General features: G+C 27.8%; 6 protein-coding genes across 8 annotated transcripts in view; 2 read left to right on the forward strand and 4 right to left on the reverse strand.

Moving 5' to 3' along the window:
- Nucleotides 1–2,213: 2,213 nt before the first annotated feature.
- On the reverse strand, nucleotides 2,214–6,606 carry LOC134836690 (pre-mRNA-splicing regulator female-lethal(2)D). The gene is made up of 5 exons (XM_063851870.1): nucleotides 6,511–6,606; nucleotides 5,933–6,241; nucleotides 4,490–4,614; nucleotides 3,220–3,553; nucleotides 2,214–3,154 (listed from the first exon to the last, which is right to left on the reverse strand). The coding sequence occupies exons 2-5, from the start codon at nucleotides 6,096–6,098 to the stop codon at nucleotides 2,577–2,579; spliced, it is 1,203 nt and encodes a 400-aa protein (XP_063707940.1). The 5' UTR covers nucleotides 6,099–6,241; nucleotides 6,511–6,606; the 3' UTR covers nucleotides 2,214–2,576.
- Nucleotides 6,607–7,998: 1,392 nt separating this feature from the next.
- Nucleotides 7,999–8,860, forward strand: LOC134828867 (peroxisome biogenesis factor 2). The gene has a single exon (XM_063841858.1). It carries the CDS (start codon nucleotides 8,047–8,049, stop codon nucleotides 8,857–8,859), a length of 813 nt encoding a protein of 270 aa, XP_063697928.1. The 5' UTR covers nucleotides 7,999–8,046; the 3' UTR covers nucleotide 8,860.
- Nucleotides 8,812–10,083, reverse strand: LOC134828856 (uncharacterized). Its single transcript, XM_063841847.1, has 2 exons — nucleotides 9,828–10,083; nucleotides 8,812–9,770 (listed from the first exon to the last, which is right to left on the reverse strand). The coding sequence occupies exons 1-2, from the start codon at nucleotides 9,875–9,877 to the stop codon at nucleotides 8,876–8,878; spliced, it is 945 nt and encodes a 314-aa protein (XP_063697917.1). The 5' UTR covers nucleotides 9,878–10,083; the 3' UTR covers nucleotides 8,812–8,875.
- A 1,359-nt stretch (nucleotides 10,084–11,442) lies between these two features.
- LOC134836705 (protein regulator of cytokinesis 1-like) lies at nucleotides 11,443–15,199 on the forward strand. Its single transcript, XM_063851890.1, has 4 exons — nucleotides 11,443–11,581; nucleotides 11,667–13,299; nucleotides 13,365–13,505; nucleotides 14,625–15,199. Exons 1-4 carry the CDS (start codon nucleotides 11,556–11,558, stop codon nucleotides 14,805–14,807), a joined length of 1,983 nt encoding a protein of 660 aa, XP_063707960.1. The 5' UTR covers nucleotides 11,443–11,555; the 3' UTR covers nucleotides 14,808–15,199.
- Nucleotides 15,200–15,275: 76 nt separating this feature from the next.
- LOC134836707 (enoyl-[acyl-carrier-protein] reductase, mitochondrial-like) overlaps nucleotides 15,276–21,850 on the reverse strand; it is a 226,824-nt gene continuing 220,249 nt past the window's right edge. The window contains exons 1-3 of one of the 3 annotated variants that reach the window (XM_063851895.1): nucleotides 19,006–19,239; nucleotides 18,049–18,954; nucleotides 15,276–15,368 (exon numbers count right to left, since the gene is read on the reverse strand). In XM_063851895.1, the coding sequence (XP_063707965.1) occupies nucleotides 18,095–18,954; nucleotides 19,006–19,177 (1,032 nt within the window). In that variant the 5' untranslated portion in view covers nucleotides 19,178–19,239 and the 3' untranslated portion in view covers nucleotides 15,276–15,368; nucleotides 18,049–18,094. Of the gene's footprint in view, nucleotides 15,369–18,001; nucleotides 18,955–19,005; nucleotides 19,240–21,850 lie in introns of those variants that run through there. The other 2 variants (XM_063851894.1, XM_063851892.1) reach the window with 2 other exon arrangements.
- LOC134836706 (enoyl-[acyl-carrier-protein] reductase, mitochondrial) lies at nucleotides 19,711–21,797 on the reverse strand. Its single transcript, XM_063851891.1, has 2 exons — nucleotides 21,475–21,797; nucleotides 19,711–20,631 (listed from the first exon to the last, which is right to left on the reverse strand). The coding sequence occupies exons 1-2, from the start codon at nucleotides 21,695–21,697 to the stop codon at nucleotides 19,772–19,774; spliced, it is 1,083 nt and encodes a 360-aa protein (XP_063707961.1). The 5' UTR covers nucleotides 21,698–21,797; the 3' UTR covers nucleotides 19,711–19,771.

Consider the following 21,850-nt stretch of genomic DNA (forward strand, 5'->3'; position numbering starts at 1 on the left):
ATATAAATGTAAATAGTGAACATGAAACACAACATTATCTAGAATATTATTAATTGTATTACAACTTGTGCTATATTATAATTATATATGATAAAAAAATAAAAAAGTTAATATTAAAAATTTACCTAAATGTGGCTGAAAAATAAAATTAAAAAAAATGAAAATGACAGAAAACATCGTTAAAAAGGACAAAATAAGGGTTGGAAAAATATATAGTAAACATAATATTTATACAAAAATATATATGTTAATGTATCAAACCCCATTTTTTTAAAAATCAATAAAAAAATGAAAGGAAGGAAAGAAAAAAAGTTATTGCCTATATCTAGCACGGGATCAGATGTTAACCAATTTATTATTGAAATTCATTCCGAACTCACACACCATCTATATGATATATATTTAACTTTAAACAAAAAAAGCACTGTGTAATTATAAAAAAATATTATTATTATTATAATAAATGTATTTTAATGATATTAAAAAATAATAATGATGAACATATACACAAAGAAAAAAAATGCAAGCAACTTTTGAAGCCTTTTTTCCGTTATCTGATGCTGTTTAATGCTGTATACTATCATGATATATCTTAAAATAATCAATTCTAGTCAATAATTTTTTTTTAGTTTAGCAAAATATACCAGCATACCTTCCTTATAATATGATGAAGTAATAAAAAATGTAGTGATCCGAGTTAATTTTAATTAAAAATTAGTGCGAGGTAGCTAAGAAAAGAAAAAATTAAGAGAAGAGAGCTTTGATATATTTATTTTTTTATTACGAAGAAAAAAAATCATTCATCAGGAAAAAGTATTAATTAGTTAAAAACTAATCAAATCACGCTTCAAGCAAGTAAGGAAAAAAAATCAGCACAAATGCCTTTCATTCAGTGAGCCGCGTCTCATTGCTAAAATGTAAATGGCAAAAAATGTAAATAATTAAAAATATTAATTCCTTTCTTGCGAGATATTATTTAAAAATTTCCCGAAGTTTTGCTTTTAATAGAAAAAAAAAAATCACAAACACACACTCGTTGTGAGCTTCAACACAATCTTGAGAGCTTTCTTGTTCAATACGTAACTGAGCTTTGTTTCAAAAATTTAAAAAAAAATTAAAATTACTCAAAAAATACTTCATGCAATGTTTGATGCAATAGTTGGTAACTTTTGGACAAAATGCTGTTTGTTTATTATTATTAAAAAAAAAAAATAAAATAATAATAAATGACATCAAAAAATAAATAAATATTTGAAACTGTTGTTATATTAAAAGAAAAAAAATAAAAGATTTTTTAATTGAACAATTATTATTATGATTAATTATTAAAATTATTATTGTGAATTATTAATGATTAAAAAAAATACCCAATAAATATATATAAAAAAAAGAAGAAAAAATAAAAACATAAATATATAATTGTAACAATGATAAAATTTAACATATAACATAAAAATAGTAAAATATTGAAGATATTACTACTAATCTAAATAAACAAGCATATTAAAAAAAAAATGAGACAAAAAAAAAATTGAGGACAGAAAGAGAATAAACATTAATAAATAAAGCTTTAAATAAAAATGCAAAAGTTGTTGTTTTATATTAATTCAATATTAAAAATTTATTTAGTTCAAAAATATTCTAAAATATTATTGAACTTTAATTTTGTTATAAAAATTCAAGAAAAAAAAATTTTTGACTTATTTTAAGCTTTTAAGGTAAGTAAAAAAAATATTTTTTTATTTATTTATTTAGTACGAATATTAATTTTAATTTTAATATTATTAATTGTTTCTTAATTTTTTAAATTCAAATATTTTTTATTTTTAAATTCAAAAATTTCAAATGAAATCAAAAAAAATTAATTTTTTTTATACTTCATACTTTTGATAAAATTTTTTCATATTTGTCAAATAATAAATTTTAATATTATTTTTTTCATAAATTAAATATTTTTTTATTTGTATATTTTTTTTTAAATTTGTATTATTATTATTCAAATTATCAAAAAATAAAATTATTTAAATTAATTGTAAAATTACAATAAAATTAATAATTAATTTAAAAATAATTTCTTCATAATTTATTCTTTTAATACTTGCCTTTTTAAAATTTTTTCGCCAATATTTTTTTAATTTTTTTTTTATGAAAATAAAACATTTTTTTTACATATTTCTTATCATAATTTATTTTTTTTTTATTATGTACTTTGTTTTGTTTAATTGTTCTTTATGTATAATAATCATATTTTATCATTAAAAGTCTTAAAATGACACCTATTTGCAACGTTTTGTCAGAAAATAACAGAAAAAACGTTTATTCATCATAACTCGCGTCGTCCTTTGTTCATATCTCCTTTTTTGTTCAATGTTTAATTTCAATCAATAACAACAAGATTGTATTAATTTTTAATTATTATTTTAACTCCATGTTTATTTTTTTTTTTAATGTTCTACAAGTTTTCTGTTTGATTAAATACACATTTCTATTTTTTTTTTCTTGTTTTTAATAAAAATCATTTTTTTTTACAAATACTCTCTTCTCTTGTTAAAAGTTCCAAACACTTTTTTCCCCGTTTAAGAGGAAACATTGACAATTCCGTTATTAACTTTCTTGTCGTCAATTGAACACAATTTTTTGTTTGTTTCAATGGCGGCAGTTCTTCGTGTCCGTTTCGGATTGACAAGTTCATTTTCACTCGTTTTGTCGTAGCCACGTTTGAGGGAGTCTGTGGGCGGTTCGGGAGGCGGCGACTCGAGTGAATCGCCGTTAGTTTTTTCCGCGACGACGACGGCAGATTCGTCAATTTCTTCCGGCAAATTGCTATTTTCAACTACACTACTGCCGTTATTAACACTACTACTATTAATATTACCATTTTGTGTCCGTGATAAATTAATTTTTGTCACTATTTGTTCACTTCCCGGTTTCGTTAATTCATTATCATTGTTCGCGAGTGCGGTTGTTTCGCCGTTGCCGCCATTCAAGGGAGTTGTTGTCGCGTTGCCGGTGTCATTTTCGTGTTCAGGCTCGTACGTGGCCTTGAGACGATCGTTGTCGGCACGTACTGCCTTCAGTTCTTGCTGTAAAAATAAAATTGTACTTTGCATGCCTTCGACATCTTCGTCTATTTCTTGCAAAAAGTCATCCATCTCTGAAAATTTCGACAAAAAAAATAATTAAAAATTATTTTAAAAAGATTTTTTTTAAAAATCTTACCTGATTGTGATTTTTTGACCTCGTCACAGAGACTTTTGTGACACGCCAAGTCAGCTTCGAGCTTTGCTAATCTCCCGTTCGACGTCATTTTGCCCAATTCTTCATTTTCTTGGTACAAAAGACGACATTTTGCCATGAGACGTTTTCCGGTATTCGAATCTGGCGTAAATTTCCATGCCGATAATTCGTTTTGGGTTTCTTCTAATTTTGCCTTTGTTGCTTGGAGCTCCTGTTTTAGCTTTTGGAAGAGAACGTTCACGGCGGGATCGAGTAATGCATTACGTAATGCTGTTGTTCCGGGGGCTTGTAATGCTTTGTATTCCGAAATTTGTAACTGCCGTTATTAACACTACTACTATTAATAAAAAAATTAAACTATTTGTTCACTTCCCGGTTTTTATTTAAAAGTGCGGTTGTTTAAATTTATTTATTTTCGTGTTTTTTAAACGAATTTACTGCCTTTTCTTTTGTAAAAATAATTTACTTTTCTTCGTCTATTTCTTGCAAAAAGTCGTCCATCTCTGAAAATTTATTTTAAAAAATTCATAAAAAATTTTTAAAACTTAATTTTTTGAAAAATTTTACCTGATTGTGATTTTTTGACCTCGTCACAGAGACTTTTGTGACACGCCAAGTCAGCTTCGAGCTTTTAATTTAATTTTATTCTTCATTTTTTTACGACATTTTCATTTTTTTTAGCATTTTAATTTTTTTCGTCAAATTTTTAATGAATAATTTTTATTTTACTAAATTAATTTTTTTAATATTTTTTTAAAAATTTTTAATTATTTTTTTTTAATAATTTTTTTTTTTTTTCTCTTAAAAAAATATTTTTTTATTTGATAAAATTGTGATTATTTTTCATTTTTTTTGTCTTCGACTTATTAAAATTTGTTAATTTTTTATAATTAATTTAATTTTTTTTAGTAAAATTAAAGATTCATTTCAACTTAAATTTTTTTTGAATTATAATTTTTTTATATTTTTTCACATTATTTTAAAAATTATATTTTTATTTTAATTTAAATTAAAATAAATTTAAGATTTCCTTCAAATCACGAATTATATTTTTTTACTATTTAATTTCTTTAATTTAATTTTTTTATAGCATTAAAAATTTTTTCGTCAAATTTTTAATGAATATTTTTTTAAAATTTTTTAAAATATATTAAAATTTGTTTTTTTTTTATATTTCTTCGATTTTTTTAATTAATTTATTTTTTTAAATTTTAGATTTATTATTATTATTATTTTAAAAATAAAATCTCACCATATAATCCTGCATTTCTTGTTCCTTTGTAGCCAATCGTCGCATAAGGAGCCTTTCTCGTCGCTGAGCATCAACATTTTGCTGCTTAAGAGTCGCTTCAGATTGTTTCAAAGCAGCAACTTCTTCTGCAAATGAAAAATTATTTCAAATTAAAACCCATTTCCGTGCAGATTTTCATCCCTTCCCATGGAAATTCTTCATTTTGATACAAGATCCGGTACTTTGATGTTGATTCGTATCAAAAATCGGGACAAACGTTGATCTCGATGTCATCAAGACCAATGTTTGTCGCACATAAAAATGTAAATAATGAAAAAAATAAAGAAAAATTCTTATCATCTAGCAATAAAATCATACCAATAGCACACCAGCCAGTGACCTAAGAGGCAGAAATCAATTTTTATTGGCGAGTGTGTTATGATTGTGTACTCTTTTTTTATATATTTTTTTATTTTTTTTTAGGCGAAAGTGTCTGTGTCTCTGCATCCACAAACAATCGTATTTTTTTGTGTATTTTTGTAAAAATATTTACGCTATAAATATTTTTTTTTAATATTTTAATATAATTTCTATCATATATATTTATAATAATATGTAATAATAATAATTATATATGTTGTACTGATATATGTATTTTATATATATTATTATTTATTTATTTATTATTAGAAAAGAACACATTATATTGCACTCCTCCATTAATTTTTATTTATTTTTTATATACAAATATTTATTTTTTTTTTTATTTTTCACTGTCTTTTTTATTTTATTTTAATTTTTATTAAATATATATATTTTTTCTAAATATATATTTTAATTAAAAAATTATTTTAAATAATATAAGTGAAGCCCTTTGATATTTTTTTCTCACTTATTTCAGTTTTTATTTATTTTTTAATTTTTTTGTAATTTATGCACATCACTGTCTCTGCTTTTTTTCACTTTTTAATATTTTTATATTTTTTTTTAATAAATAATATATTTTTTTAACATATATTTTTACTCTAAAAAATAAGATTTGTGCATTTTTTCACTTTTTTTCCCGTCGTAAAATAATAATAAATTGCCAAAATTATTTTTTTTAATTTTTAATTATTTAAATGTCATGTCTTATGAGCTTATTAGCAACTTTTATGGTTTCATAAAGCATGACCTGATTTTTATTTTTTTTTATTTCTTGGCATTTTTGCATACAAATTTTCATCATATTCACATATTTTCGCACTTCACTGCATCGGAAGTTTTCAAAGTCTGTGTTCTTTTTCTATACGGATTTTTTTTTTCAAAAAAAAAAAAAATATTTTAAAAATCAAGTAGCATACAAAATATCAGTCAAGTATCGAAGAAATCGATTTTTTGGTTGTAAACTAAAAAATTTGCATATTTTTCATGTTTTTTTTTCTTCGTATTTTCGTAATTTTTTTGTTGTATTGTTTTATATACCTTCAAGTAGTCGACAACGCGTTTCCAAGTCTGTTACATTTTTGCCTGTTTTGTCTGAGGGAAGCGATGAGTTTGATGGATTTGCTGCTGATGAAGATGTTGCTGATGTCGGCGATGATTGTGTGGCATTTTCGCCAGTTTCTTTGCTTGTCTCTTCCACACTCATGATTTATTTTTTAAAATTGATAATTTATTATTTGCGAGTCCTTTGCGCTCGATAAATTGGAAAAATTGATTTTTTTTTATAAATTTTTAATCACACGCAAGCAACTTTTTCTTTTTCTTTGAACACTCGAGAGATGGAAAAGTCTAAAAGAGAAGAAGAAGTTAAATTTTCAAGGTTTTTTTTCGATAAGTTTGTGAGATTTTCGGGGATTTGCGTTACATGATCGAGAGCAAGAGCGTGTCATTGAACTCTCGGCTGTGAAACAATTTCTTTTGCGACCATTTCTTGTCTTTCGTCGTTGTCGTCGTCGTTTTCTGTGTGTGTGGCGTATACGACGGAGACATTTTTCGCAATTTTTCACCTTACGAACACATTTTTCCCGCGAAAAATATCTGATTTGCAATCTAGTTACCTAATTCTTCAGAGTTTTTGTGTTTTTCGCTTTTAATTTCAGCTTTTTGCACGGTTTTTTGACGCGTTTTAATGTTTCGCGACAGCCATTGATGTTCGAAAACTGCTTTGACTTTTCTACATGGCGTCGTTCACTGATGATGTCGATGGATTTTTTTTTGGGAGGGGTTTCAAAATATTTTTTTTTTAATTTATTTAAATGAAATCTCAATTTTTTTTATGAAATATTTAAAAAAATATAAATTTTTTGCTCTATTTTCCTAATTTTTTTTTTTTTTAATCTTTTGAAATTTTTGTATTAAAAAATTAAAATATTAAAGGCATTTTCTTCTCTAAAAATATTTTTACTGAATTTATTTTTCAAATTTTTTGACAAATTAAATTATTTTTTATGAAATTCATAGTTTTCTTAATTTTTTATTAAATCAATTTTTAATTCAATTTTCAAATCTCAAAGTTGATAAATGAAAAGCGTGCACAATATAGCCAAACATTCAGATAAGTTTTTCTCATTGTAACTCATGCAAAAAAGTTTGATTTTTTTCTTCAAGAAGTCTAATCAACGGAAATGAGGTAAGTAAAAGGCAATTTTGTCATTGTAAATCTGTTCATCTTTTACAAGCTTTTTCTTCTCTTAAGTCAAAGTCTTCAGCGGCTTCTTGCGATAACGTACATTTTTCAGTGATAGTTGCCGCTACAACTTTTGTTCAGATCGTTTAGTATGCCATCGATTTATGTCGCGGCAATTATTATATTTTTGAAACTTTTTTCTGTGTCTGCTTGTGTTTCAATTTTGCTTGTTTGCGCTATGAGTTTTTTTGCACGCTGGCTCCCTTTGCAATCGCTGCAAAATCCAAACCTTTCTTTTTGATTCCCTCCTCCTCTTGACAAGCTTTGGAACAATACTTCCCTATCATAAATGCTGTTGCTATTAAGTAATAGATTCAGATTCCTTGAAAGAGATGCGAAGTTTAATACTTCGTCAGTAAAGAGCCAGTAGGTTATGGGGCGATTGTAGAATGCCGAAACATCTTTGAAACAATTCCATCTGTAAGAAAAAACTAAAATTGAAAAAATTTCCTAAAATTTCTAAACTTTTAAATTTAGATTTTTAAATTATTTAAAGCAATTATTTTGCTTAAAAAAGTTAAAGAAAATTTAATGTGAATTAAGTAAATTTTGTATCTTTAAAAAAATTAAAAAATTATGAGTTTAAATTATTTTAAAAAAATTGTTAAAAAAATACTTTTTTTCAAAATTTAATTTAAAGCTAAATTTTTTTAAAAATTATTTCATATTAATTTTTAGTAAAAAATATTCGTTCGATTTTAATAAATTAATTTTTTTATATGTGAATTCTTTATTTCTATGATTTTTGTTCAAAAAAATTCAAAAACCCTCCCCTCATTTTCAAAATTACCTCACCCCCATTAAACTTCCATTCAAATTAATGAACAACGCCATCATCATTTTCATTCGTCTCATTATTTTTGTTTTGATTTTTTTAAAGCTCAAACCTCTTGATAAAAATGATAAAATGACTTATGTTTCTCGCGTCAACCAATTGGATGCCCTTCAACTCGACAAAGCCATCGACGAGATCCTTCTGAAGCAACAACTGAAAATCTGCAGCGGATTAGATAACAAATTAGCGCCTTATCAGCGTCACTTGGAGTTTATCACAAGCAGCGCCCTTTGGTATTATTGCTTCAAAAAATTCCATGCAACCGCAGGACAACAACTTCTCTCCTTGGAATACGATCAAAAGCAGTTCGGGACAAAAACTTACCTCGCTCATTACTTGCTGACAGTTTTCATTCCAAAACTGCACAAATTCAAGGTCGAAACGACGGGCATTGGAACAGAAAGTCGCACCGAAAAGTTGCTTTATTGGACTGAAAATTGCTATTTATTCTTCAAATTGTGGATTTTCTTCCGTTTTTGCCAAGATGGGAAACGACCGACAGTGACAGACAATCTTTGTGGCATCGATTTGAGCAGCAAAGACATAAGAAGGACAATTTCTTATGGATACATGAACCGCGAATTGCTTTGGAATGGATTTTTTGAATTTCTCTTGCATGCATTGCCAATGATCAACTTTCATGTCATCAAAAATACCTTCAGAAAATTCATGTGGCGCGGAAAAGTCAATGAAACAGAGGAAATTGAGCCCGAATTCGACGTTGATACGGTTTGTGTGTATTGCGAAGAGCGTCCTTCGTTGCCTCATCACTTTGGATGCGGGCATATTTATTGTTATTATTGCGTTGCGGGCAATAAATTGACTGATAATGGGTTTTGTTGCGTCAAATGTGGTCGAAGTGCAATAAATATCAGAGCTTTATGAGGATTTTTCGTTATTTTTAATTATTTTCCGTTCGTTTTTCCAACAAATCTAAACTTTTGTCGCATTTTTGGATGCAAACACGTTGAAAAGTCAGCGCTGTGAGCAATGCGTGTCCCATCAAGTCACGGATTTTAGGATTAGCTTGCTCAAAAACTGCCCGTACCTCGTCTTGAACTTGAATTTTTCCCTCAGAATCGAAATCCAGCTCCGATGCGAAGAGATTTTCGACAGTTTTCTCGGTAGAAACGCGTTCATTGCCGATTTTCGTGCGAAAAAGTCTCGACGGAAGGAAATTTCTCACAAAAATCACTTGATGCGACGGGCAATTGAGATTTTCTTGCGGTTTGTACAAGAGACCTAATGCCATCATGCCGACCAGTTGTGATTTTTGCACATTTATGTTGATTTGAGCGACATTTTTGCCCGGCATCGAAGGTTGCGCAGCAATTGGGGTTTCGAAAACGTAACAATCAGCCACCGGCATCGACTCGCAAATGCCTTTTGTGATGGAAATCAACTCCGAAAGTGTTATTCTGCGTTCTTCGATGAAAGTTTTGTCACTCCAAGCATCTAAAGTTGTCCGAAATTCGTTGTCAAAGGAGATTTTGGCCCAAGAAACGCCTCGTGTGTGAACATTTACTCCCAAACACGAACGAATTTTGTCCCGGGTTGCGTTGTCAAGTCGCGGATTGTAATATTGATGCACTTTTCTGTCTTTTGGCGGCTCGTCAGTGAGTTTTTCATCAATTTTTTGTTCATTTTCAGAGGATTTGACGACACTTGAACAAAATTTCTGCAGTACTTTTACTCCAAAACCATCCAATTCGAGGATTTGTTGAAGATCGTTGAAGGAACCGTGAGTTTTTTTGAACATCAGGACTTTTTGGGCACGAGCTTTGGATAAATTGAACCTGAAAATGTAAAAAAAATTAAAATTTTGAATGAAAATTGAAGAAAATATGACTTACTTGGTTAATTCATCAACAGAACATCGATTGACAACATCAAGAATTTTCATTTCTTGCTCTTTTGAAAATTCATGTTGAATTTTATTGAAGGAATATACACCGAAGCTCTCGATAGTCTTGAAGTATTGCTTAAATTACGACTGATTGCACAAATATAACGACTTAACATCATCTTTGACTCTTATTTTATAAATTTATTATCCTAAATTACGAGATTTTATATTAAAAATCTTTAAAAAATTATTTTTTTCATGAGTTTTGTGATAAACGTGCTTTGTTTATTTACTTTTTTTTATTATGCGTGATGTAAACAAAACCAGTTCATATGAAAATTTTAATAGAAATTTTAATTTAAAAATTTAATTTTAAAAATTGAAATTATGAATTAAAATTAATTATAAAAAATAAATAATTTTTTTTAACAAATTCGATTTTTTTTTTTAATTTTATTTTTTATTTAAAACTTTAAAAAATAAAATAAATTTTTCTTTAAAATAAGAAACAAAAATTAAAAAAAAATAAAATTTTCAAATTAAAAATTTTAAATTAAAAATATTTTCAAATATTACCAAAATTATTTAATAAATTATAATGAAATTTTAAATTAAAAAAAAAAAATAAAAAAAATAAAAAAATAATTTAAAAATTTCAGTTAATAAAATATGAATTTTTTAAAAAAATATAAAATCAAAAATTTAATTTAATTTCGAAAAATTATTAAATTTTTATAAAATAAATATTTTAATATTTATTTAAAAATTTTTATGAAACTCGATATGGTTATTAAAAATTTAATTTGTTAAATTATTTAAAAAAAAATTGAAAAAAAAATAAATAGTAATTTTTTAATAAAATATAATTTCAAAAATTTATTTAATCTTTGATTAATTTTTAAATCAATTTATTAATTTTTGATTAATGTTATTTATCTAAATTTTTTTTATTATAATTTTTTTAAATTATTTATATTTAAAATTAAATAAATAATTTATAAAATAAATTAATTAATAATTTTTAATTAAATAAATTTGAAAATAATTTTTAAATTAAAATTTTATTTAATTTTTAATTAATTTTTAATTTTATTATTTTTATTTTTTTTTATTTTTATTAATTTTAATTTAAATTTTAAAAATTAAAATTAAATATTAAAAAATAAATAAATTAAATTAAATAACTTAAATTGTTTGAAAAAACATTAATTTTTCAAAAATTAAATTTAAATCTTAAGAAATTATTTTAAATTAATTTTTGGTATTCAAATAATTTTCTTTCAGTTTGATTAATTATTTTTTTACATGGAAAAACGATTTTAAATTTTTAATTTAATTTTAATTTTTTTTAAACGAATAAAAATAGCAAATTTATGTTAAAAAGATATTAAACATGAACTTTTTTGTTTAACAATTAATAATTAATTAATTAATAATTAAATTTAACGGTTTAAATTTAAAAATGGTGCACATTTATCAATTTCATTCGTCTCACATAACTATTTTGAATTAGCGAAAAGGCGAAATGTTTGAATGAGAAGTTGACTCAATCGACTCGGCGCATTCATCCAAATCGACTCGGCGCACTCATAAATCGACTCGGCTCGAACCGCCCGTCTAACGGTCATTTTTCATTAGCGTCTAAAGAGCCTTGAAGAGAGAACAAAATAATTAATTTTTGTGAAAAATACGCAGAAAAAATTCAACATTTATTGTGGAAAACTAAAAATTCATCATGCCGAATCGAGATATGACAATTCGGTAAGAAAATTTCGTGAAAAAAGGAAAAAAATAAAATTTCCCTCCATCCCAAGTCTAAAAAAAATAAAAAAATTTTAATTTTCAGCGAGGAGGTTTCCAAGCAAATCGCCGACATCATGGAGAACCGCGTCAACGACTTGAGCCAGCTATGGAGCCGAACTTTCGGGGAACAAATTCACGATCAACACATGCGAGCTCTCGTCACACACGTCACAGAGTTCTTCGACGACGTCTTTTCCGAATCGAAAAATCGTCAAGACGCCATTTTAGAGAAAATTCAATCGCTTCACACGGAAGCTGAAGACTTGAAACGCCTGTTGGGTGTCGACATCAACTTGAACGCTGCTAGTCCCGATTTGCCGTATTACTCGATGCAATGCGAGCTGGATCAGAATTTGGAAGACTTGCGAAGTCAGTTGGAGGAGCGTCGCGATCAAATCCGCGCCTTTTTGGAAGAGCAACACGAGCTTGTGACATCGTTGGAGGAAAAATCGCGCCCGTTGCCTGATGATCCGCTGCCTTCGGAGGAAGACATGACGAATTTTCGTCGGTATTTGGATGATTTGAAGGTCGAACGACTCCGCCGGAACGATGTGATTCGAAATTTGCAACACAGCATCAAAATTTTGATTCAAGATTTGCAATTGCAACTCGACGGGGACGAATGTAACTTGCTTGTGTATAGCGAACAAGTCCAGCCAACACTCCGAAACATCTCCAGACTCGAACGGATTGAAACAGAACTCGCGCAACAGTTCGAGGACATGAAAACGGAGATCGATAAATATCGCACGAAGCTGGATCAGTTGTGGGAATTCCTGCAAATTAGTCCCGAGATACGGCAAAAGTTCAGAAAGTACACGGAATACAACCAGAACACGTATGACGTCTTTTATCAGGAGTTTAATCGCTGCGAATCCATCAAACGGGAGAATATCGAGAAATATGTGCACAAAATTCGCCTGCAAATCATCAATTATTGGGATATGTGTTGCAAAAGTACCGAAGAACGGGAAAGATTCACGCCTTTCGGCAGTCAAACGTACAACGAAGACCTTTTAACGCTCCACGAAATGGAATTGGCCGAACTTGAGGAGTTTTATACGCAACACAAACCCATTTTTGACATGGTTGACGAACGAAAACACCTCTGGGAGCAAATGGAAGCGTTGGAAAAGAAGAAAAACGACCCCAATCGGTACAATAATCGCGGCGGACAATTGCTGAAAGAGGAAAAAGAGCGAAAAATGATAAATGCTCGCATTCCAAAGCTCGAATCTCAATTATTGGAACTTTGTGCGGAATACGAGGCACGTACAAACAAGCCTTTTACCATCGATGGTCGCACCGTGCAATCCATAATCGACGAAGACTACGAAAAGAAGGAAGAGGAAAAGGCGTCTCGCAAAAAAGTAGCTGGATCTACGCCGATGAGTGTTTCGCGCTACGCCGTTGGAGGCAGAACCCCGCAAACGGGCAGCGCACTCAAAAATATGACCCGCAACAACGTGATGAGCGCAACTCGTACTTTTTCCGCAGCCAAACGCCCGCTTCTCAGTTCCGCGACAAATTCCAACATGAAGCGACGCCTGTCTCCGTCGTCGGCGAAAACGACGCCCGCTGCCAAACGGAATATTTTGTCGCAAATGACGAGTTTTGCGCGGCCCATGGGATCCGGATTGAAAGTTAAGTCGCCCGCGAAGGGAGGACTCAAACGCGTAAGTTACCTCTGTGCGAAATGTTTGACGATTTTTTGATGTGAAATCTTCTTCTTTTCCCACAGCGATCCATTAAACGGTTGAGCATCAAGTCGAAACGACGTCTCAGCAAGCGGCGCAACGAGAATCAACGTACTGGAGCAGCGGCGGGTCAATCGTCAGATACTTCGTGCCACAGCGAATCCATGACATACGATGTCTTTGAGGTAACGTCAAGATCACGTCATAACAGCACAAGAAAAGCTCATGTCACAACATAATTAATTTTAAGGGTTTAAGGCATTTTTAAGGGGTGAATTGTGAGAGGAAAAAGTTACCGAGAAATAATTTTTTTTAATTTAAAAATTTTTTATGTGCAATTTCACATTTTTACCTCGAAATTGAGAAATTTCCTTGAGTTTCATATTTTTTTAATTTTAAAATTTTTTTTAATTTTAATTTTTTAAACATATTTTTTTAATTTTAATTTTTTTTTTAATTTTTAAAAAAATTTTTTTTAGTTTAAATTTTTTTTTTTAAATTTTTCAAAGAAAAAACATATAAAATTTAAATATTTTTTCATAGTTTTCAAATTTTTAAAAAATTAATTAATTTTCTTTGAATATTTTTTTTTTTACAAAAATTATTTTTAATTTTTTCATGAACTTAATTTTTTTTTTATTTTTTAATTTTCAAAATTTCTGAAATTTTTAGCAATTAAAACAAAAATATTTTTTTATTTTTTAGAATTTCGCAATAATATTCTAAAGTATAATTTTAATTATCAAAAAATAATTCTTAAATTTTACAAAATTAAAATTAGTGAAAAAATTATTTGATTCTCGAAAAATTAATTAAAAAATTTTTCGAAAGAAAAATTTGAATATTTTCGTGCTAATTTTTTTTTTGTTTTTTTTTAAATTATAATTATTTTTTTATTTTTTTAAAATTATTTTTTTTTTATTTTTTCAAAAATATTTTTTTCAAATTAAATTATTTTTTAAAAAAATGAAAATAATCCAAATCTTTTCATTACAGAATTTTTATAATTTTTTCAAAAATTCTAAATTTTTTATGATTATTTTTTCAACTTTTAATTCTAAAAAATTGAAAATTAATTTAATTTTTTTTTTAATTTAATTTTTTTTTCTCAAAATTTAAATTTTTGTACGAATTTTGGTAATTTTTCAAATTTATTTAAAATTAAGAAAATTTCTCGGTACTTTCTCATCACAAATTCATCTCATTTAGTCACTACTATCATTCACATCACTCACCGCATGTCCCTTTGCATCCAATTTACTAACTAATTCCCCGATTTTTTTTCAATTTTTTGTTTTTTGCAGAACTACGTTTCCCAAAATACGCCAATGCGTTCGTCTGTTTTGCCGCAACAAGCGCGTGCCGTAACACCCAAAGTGCCTCCTCACATTCGAATTACCCGAACAAACAGTATCGCACGATCTCCGTCGCCCGGCGGCACGGAACGCAAAAAGTTGACGACAAAAACCATCCCAATCATGTTCTGAAAGACAATTTTCGCGAATATTTTTGTTATGTTTATGTTTTGTTCGTTAATTTTAGTCACAAATCCTTTTATTATTGAGTAATGTTAACGCTTCTCCGTCTGTCTCTCTCACTATTTTCGAGCGAAATTTTTTTGGCTCTTTTCTACTTTTTGCAAAAAAGGGACTTTATTTATTTGTGGTGCTGCAATATCTTTTTTTTAATTAATTATTATTTAATTTTGGAGCCGAAAGGGACTTTAAACTGTAATTTTTGTACAATTGGCTTAAAAGCCGATTTTCTCTCTATTATGATATAGTGACTACTTAATTGTTAGAGATTAGACTTACTAGTATCAACTAACCATTAAAATATTGTAAGAAGCTCTCTTAGTTTCCTTAAACACAAAAAAAACTTAAATTTAGATTTTATTTGTGAGCTATGTAAAACTTTATTTTGTATTAAGTTAAGGATTCCCATTAAAAATTAATATGTGAGTCAAATAAATTCTAATAAGATTTGGTTAATTTTGTCAGTATTTGTAAATATTTCTTTTTTTTTGTATAAAAATATATCTTTTAGAACTTAACACGAAATATTTTTGTTTTATTTTTTTTTGTATGAACGTAAGGACCTTAAGTTAAGTATATTCAGAAGTTTTAAAATTTTCGAAAATTAAATTATTAAAATGTTCGAAATTTATCTAAAAAAATTTCTATTATAAGATTTTTTTAAAACTTAAAATTTATTTTCTAAATTTTTTTTTTGAAACCAATGCCAAAAAAATTGAAACTGAAAAAAAATTTTTTCTTTGACACAGTTTTGTTTTGAAAACTAAATCAAGAGCAAAAAAAAACTGTGTCAAAAACTGTGTCAAAGCAATTTTTGTCAAATCTTGCTTCAAATGGATAAAAATTTGTCAGAGGGCTCTAATTTATCATTTTTAATTATTTTGCAACTCAAAACTGCCAAAAAATTGAAACTGAAAAAAAATTTTTCCTTTGACATAGTTTTGTTTTAAAAACTAAATCAAGAGCAAAAAAACTGTGTCAAAAACTGTGTCAAAGCAATTTTTGTCAAATCTTGCTCCAAATGGATAAAAATTTGTCAGAGGGCTCTAATTTATCATTTTTAATTATTTTGCAACTCAAAACTGCCAAAAAATTGAAACTGAAAAAAAAATTTTCCTTTGACATAGTTTTGTTTTAAAAACTAAATCAAGAGCAAAAAAAACTGTGTCAAAAACTGTGTCAAAGCAATTTTTGTCAAATTTTGCTCCAAATGGATGAAAATTTATCAGAGGGCTCTAATTTATCATTTTTAATCATTTTGTAACTAAAAACTGCTAAAAAATTGAAACTGAAAAAAATTTTTCCTTTGACATAGTTTTGTTTTAAAAACTAAATCAAGAGCAAAAAAAACTGTGTCAAAAACTGTGTCAAAGCAATTTTTGTCAAATCTTGCTCCAAATGGATGAAAATTTATCAGAGGGCTCTAATTTATCATTTTTAATCATTTTGTAACTCAAAACTGCTAAAAAATTGAAACTGAAAAAAATTTTTCCTTTGACATAGTTTTGTTTTAAAAACTAAATCAAGAGCAAAAAAAACTGTGTCAAAAACTGTGTCAAAGCAATTTTTGTCAAATCTTGCTTCAAATGGATAAAAATTTGTCAGAGGGCTCTAATTTATCATTTTTAATCATTTTGCAACTCAAAACTGCAAAAAAATTGAAACTGAAAAAAATTTTTTCCTTTGACATAGTTTTGTTTTAAAAACTAAATCAAGAGCAAAAAAAACTGTGTCAAAAACTGTGTCAAAGCAATTTTTGTCAAATTTTGCTCCAAATGGATGAAAATTTATCAGAGGGCTCTAATTTATCATTTTTAATCATTTTGTAACTAAAAACTGCTAAAAAATTGAAACTGAAAAAAATTTTTCCTTTGACATAGTTTTGTTTTAAAAACTAAATCAAGAGCAAAAAAAACTGTGTCAAAAACTGTGTCAAAGCAATTTTTGTCAAATTTTGCTCCAAATGGATAAAAATTTATCAGAGGGCTCTAATTTATCATTTTTAATCATTTTGTAACTCAAAACTGCCAAAAAATTGAAACTGAAAAAAATTTTTTCCTTTGACATAGTTTTGTTTTAAAAACTAAATCAAGAGCAAAAAAAACTGTGTCAAAAACTGTGTCAAAGCAATTTTTGTCAAATCTTGCTCCAAATGGATAAAAATTTGTCAGAGGGCTCTAATTTATCATTTTTAATCATTTTATAACTCAAAACTGCCAAAAAATTGAAACTGAAAAAAAATTTTTCCTTTGACATAGTTTTGTTTTAAAAACTAAATCAAGAGCAAAAAAAACTGTGTCAAAAACTGTGTCAAAGCAATTTTTGTCAAATCTTGCTCCAAATGGCTAAAAATTTGTCAAAGGGCTCTAATTGATCATTTTTAATCATTTTATAACTCAAAACTGCCAAAAAATTGAAACTGAAAAAAATTTTTTTCTTTGACATAGTTTTGTTTTAAAAACTAAATCAGGAGCAAAAAAACTGTGTCAAAAACTGTGTCAAAGCCATTTTTGTCAAATCTTGCTCCAAATGGATAAAAATTTGTCAGAGGGCTCTAATTTATCATTTTTAATCATTTTTTAACTCAAAACTGCCAAAAAATTGAAACTGAAAAAAAATTTTTCCTTTGACATAGTTTTGTTTTAAAAACTAAATCAAGAGCAAGTTTTGTTTTAAAAACTCAAAAAAAACTGTGTCAAAAACTGTGTCAAAGCAATTTTTGTCAAATCTTGCTTCAAATGGATAAAAATTTGTCAGAGGGCTCTAATTTATCATTTTTAATCATAACTCAAAATTTTGAAACTGAAAAAAAATTTTTCCTTTGACATAGTTTTGTTTTAAAAACTTCAAGAGCAAAAAAACTGTGTCAAAAACTGTGTCAAAGCAATTTTTGTCAAATCTTGCTCCAAATGGATAAAAATTTGTCAGAGGGCTCTAATTTATCATTTTTAATCATTTTTCAACTCAAAACTGCTAAAAAATTGAAACTGAAAAAATTTTTTTCCTTTGACATAGTTTTGATTTGAAAACTAAATCAAGAGCAATGCTTTCCATTGATTTCTGAATTTTTAAAATTTTCGAAAATTAATTTTAAAATTTTCGAAAATTCATTTTATTAACATTTATATTAAAGAAAAATGCTTCAAAATAGTTTAATTTTCGAAAATTTAGAAATTGTCACTTAAAACTTGACTTAAGATCTTTAAGTTGACTTAAAAAAATATTACTCGTTTATTTTTTCAATGCCCAAATACCATAATATACTTTTTCTCAACTTTTCCGCCTGCTTTCGCTGCTTGTTCAAAGACATGCTTGAAGCTGATCGTACTAATGTCGACTAATTCGTGTTCCGGCACACGCAGCTTTCCTTCCATCGTGAGTTTGATCAATTCTTCGAACATCTTGAAGCGTTCCGGGCTGTTTGGATTCTCTTTTGTCCATCTCGTCATCCAATATCCCTTCAATCTGACGTCTTTATAGATGAAAGTTGGCGCTGAAACTTGCATTGGTTGTCCTGACATGTTCCCGTAAGTAACAAAAGTGCTTCCGTTTGCCATATGCTGCAACATATTCGTCGCAATTTCACCTCCGACACAATTGATACCCAACACAGGAGCTGAAAATTGATTAAAAACCAAAGTTTGCGTCAATTCCTCGGCTGTCATGACGTGCGCAGCTCCCAAATTCATCAAATAACTTCGAAGTTGCTCAATATTGGGACGATCTCGCACAACGCAGACACAATTCACGCCCCAATTCCGACAAAGTTGGATAATTATCTGACCACAAGCGCTATTTGCTCCATTTTGGAACACCGTGTCGCCCGGTTTTAAGTCAACAAAGTCTTTCAGCATGCGATATGCCGTGCATGGATTCACATTGATCGTCGCAGCTTCCGCAATTCCCATTTCCGCGGGTAATTTCACGAGTTCGCCCTCGTTGAGCACTAAATGACTTTGCCAAGTGCCGACGCCGCGTTTGAAGGGCGTTACCAAGTCATTTATTTGCAATTTTTGAACATTTGGACCGATGGCGAGGATTTTGCCGACACATTCGTTGCCGGGAACTGCAGGCAAGGGAGGCTTAATTGAATATTTTCCTGAAAAAAATTGATGAAGATTTGTTTTAGCACAAAAAATGATGAAATTACCTCGAATTGTGATCAAATCAGCAACATTTATGGGAGCAGCAAGAACTTTTATGAGCACTTCGGTGTCTTTTAAGTCGAAAATTTTGGTTTTGTACACGTAATCGACAACTTCTGAGGGCTCTCCGTACTCAAAATATTGCAAAGCGAAGGTATTGTGCTCCATTTCTGCCATTTTTTACAAAGTGTTTGATGAAAACTTGAAGTTTTGTGATAATTGATTGTTTACGAACACCAACACATACGATTTTTTTTTTGTGATATCGATATATGGCATGTCACGTATGTGAAAGAGAATCAAAAAAATTTAAATTTTTCAACGTATTTTTTTTTAATGCGACGTATTTTTATTTATTTATTTTTTTTTATTTTCATATTTTTAATATTTTTTTAATTTTTTTTTTATTTTTTAATATTTTATTTTTTTTTATCTTCAAATTATTAAAATATTTTTTTAATAATTATTTTTTTTATTTTCTTTAATTAATTTTTTTAAATATTAAATTTTCGTTTTTATTTTTTTTTATTTTTAATTTTCTAATTTTTTTTTAAAAAAAAAATTTTTTTTTAATTTTTTTTTAATTTTTTTTTTTAATAATTTTTTTTAATGAAATATTTTTATTTTCTGATTTTTTAAATTATTAAAATAATTTTTTAAAAATTTTTTTAAATATTTTATTTTCATATTTAATTTTTTTTTATTTCATATTTTTATTTTTTATTATTTTTAGGTATCAAAATAAGAAAAAATCGACGAAAAAACCAAAAATTAACGACTAAAATCCAAAATATATTTTTTCCCAACGAAACCTTGAATTCGCAACGCATTTTCGAGAGCTTCTTTGAAATTTCTAAAGTCAATCATTTCATGCTGCGGCGCTTTTAGCTTTCCCTCAACCATCAAATTGACCAAATCTTCAAACATTTCCTTCCTTTTGGGACTTCCCGGATTCTCCTGAGTCCATCGTGTCATCCAAAAGCCCTTGAAACGAATGTCATTGAAGATTAAAGCTGCTGTTGGTACCGTCAAAGGCTCTCTCGACATTCCTCCATACGTCACCATCGTACTTTTCTTCTCCATATGCCTCACAATTTCCAAAGCATTCTTTCCGCCGACACAATTCAACGCCAATTTCGGTTTCGCAATCAATCCAGACTTGAAAATTGTCGTCGTGCGAAGTTCCTGCTCCGTTAAAACCTCGGCAGCGCCTAATCCCTTGAGATATTCGACGAGTTTGTACAATTCGGGACGATCGCGAACAATTCCGATGCATTTGACGCCCCATTCTTTGCACAATTGGAAGGCAATTTGACCACAAGCGCTGTTGGCGCCATTTTGGATGATTGTGTCGCCGGGCTTGAGTTGCACAAAGTCCTTTAACATGCGATATGCGGTGCAGGGATTGACATTTATTGTTGCGCCTTCGACGATGCCGATATTTTTGGGGAGAACAATTAAATCGTCTTCGTTGTAAAGGCAGTGAGAACGCCATGTGCCGCTTCCTCGAGCGAAAGGAGTGATTTTGTCGCCGACAGAAACGTTTTTTACGTCAGATCCGATGGAAATTACTTCAGCGATGCATTCGTTGCCGGGAACTGCGGGAAGAGGAGGTTTGATGGCGTATTTTCCTAAAAAAAATAATAAAAATTTAATTCTGAGCGTAAGATGATTAAAAATATTATTTAAATAAAATTCAATAATTTTGTCTTTTTTTAGAATTTAAAAATTTTTTAAATTTAATTCAAAAATAAATTATGCAAGTCAATAAAAGATAATTTAATAAAATTAATTAATAAAATAATTAGTAAAAAATTAAAATAAAAAAAAATGAAGAAACCCTATTTTTGATAATTTTTTAAAATTATGATTTTCAAAATTAAATTTAAAAAAAATTAAAGAAAATTTAATTTACCTAAATTTTAATTTAAAAAAATGAAATTAAAAAAAAATTCATAAAATTTATAAATTTTAATAATTTAAATATAAATAATAAATTTTTTGAATTAAAAATTTTAAGAAATAAAATTTAAAAAAAAAATTATCAAATTTAAAAAAAAATAATTAAAATTAAAAAAAATGATAGAAGAGATTTTTTTTTTAATTTTAATTATTTTTTTTAAATTTGATAATTTTTTTAAATCTTATTTCTCAAAACTTTTAATTTAATTATTTTTTTTTAAATATTTTTAAATTTATTTTATTTTATATTTATAAATATATATTTTTTTATTACTTATTCATTAAATTATTTAAATTATTTTTTTACTGAGTTGAAAAATTTTTTAATTAAATTTAAAACTAATTAATTTAATTTTAATAATTTTTTTTTCTGATTTTTTTTCAATTAAATTTTTATAAGTCACCTTTTTGACTTTTATGAACTTGAAACCTTGAAAAAATTCAAATTTTGGAAAGAATTATTTAATTTAATTAAAATTTATTTAAAAAACTCTTCAATTTCAAAAATTTACCTTGAATCGTATTAATATCCGCAGGATTCACGGGCGCAGCAAGAATTTTGACAAGAACTTCTTTACTTTTCGGATCTGGAATCGTCTCTTCCTCGAGTTGAACTACTTTAACCGGCTCCCCATACTCTTTATATTTCAACACTTGAGCAACAACACTCATCTGACGACATTTCCCGACATCCTTGAAGGCTTTTGTGACATGTTGCAGTGATGTTCGAAACATTTTTCCTATTTTTTTCAACTAAAATCCTTTAAAAATTTATTTTTTTGTAGAAATTCTGAAGAAAGTAAACAATTTTCGTGATTGGTTGATGAAAGAAACGCCAAACAACCACGATTGGATGAGAAATTTATCAAAATTTCGGTTGGTTTCGGC

This window comes from Culicoides brevitarsis, chromosome 1 (genome assembly GCF_036172545.1).
Source record: "Culicoides brevitarsis isolate CSIRO-B50_1 chromosome 1, AGI_CSIRO_Cbre_v1, whole genome shotgun sequence".
NCBI classification, from domain to species: Eukaryota; Metazoa; Arthropoda; class Insecta; order Diptera; family Ceratopogonidae; genus Culicoides; species Culicoides brevitarsis.

Coding starts and splice junctions, on each gene's coding strand:
- LOC134836690 (XM_063851870.1), bottom strand. CDS start 6,098: ATGAGTGTGGAAGAGACAAGCAAAGAAACTGGCGAAAATGCCACACAA. Junction 4,615..5,932: donor GCGTTGTCGACTACTTGAAG/GTATATAAAACA, acceptor TTTCATTTGCAG/AAGAAGTTGCTGCTTTGAAA. Junction 3,554..4,489: donor AAGAAATGCAGGATTATATG/GTGAGATTTTAT, acceptor TAATAACGGCAG/TTACAAATTTCGGAATACAA.
- LOC134828867 (XM_063841858.1), top strand. CDS start 8,047: ATGACTTATGTTTCTCGCGTCAACCAATTGGATGCCCTTCAACTCGAC.
- LOC134828856 (XM_063841847.1), bottom strand. CDS start 9,877: ATGAAAATTCTTGATGTTGTCAATCGATGTTCTGTTGATGAATTAACC. Junction 9,771..9,827: donor TCTGTTGATGAATTAACCAA/GTAAGTCATATT, acceptor TTACATTTTCAG/GTTCAATTTATCCAAAGCTC.
- LOC134836705 (XM_063851890.1), top strand. CDS start 11,556: ATGCCGAATCGAGATATGACAATTCG. Junction 13,300..13,364: donor CGAAGGGAGGACTCAAACGC/GTAAGTTACCTC, acceptor CTTTTCCCACAG/CGATCCATTAAACGGTTGAG. Junction 13,506..14,624: donor TGACATACGATGTCTTTGAG/GTAACGTCAAGA, acceptor TGTTTTTTGCAG/AACTACGTTTCCCAAAATAC.
- LOC134836706 (XM_063851891.1), bottom strand. CDS start 21,697: ATGTTTCGAACATCACTGCAACATGTCACAAAAGCCTTCAAGGATGTC. Junction 20,632..21,474: donor GGATATTAATACGATTCAAG/GTAAATTTTTGA, acceptor TATTTTTTTTAG/GAAAATACGCCATCAAACCT.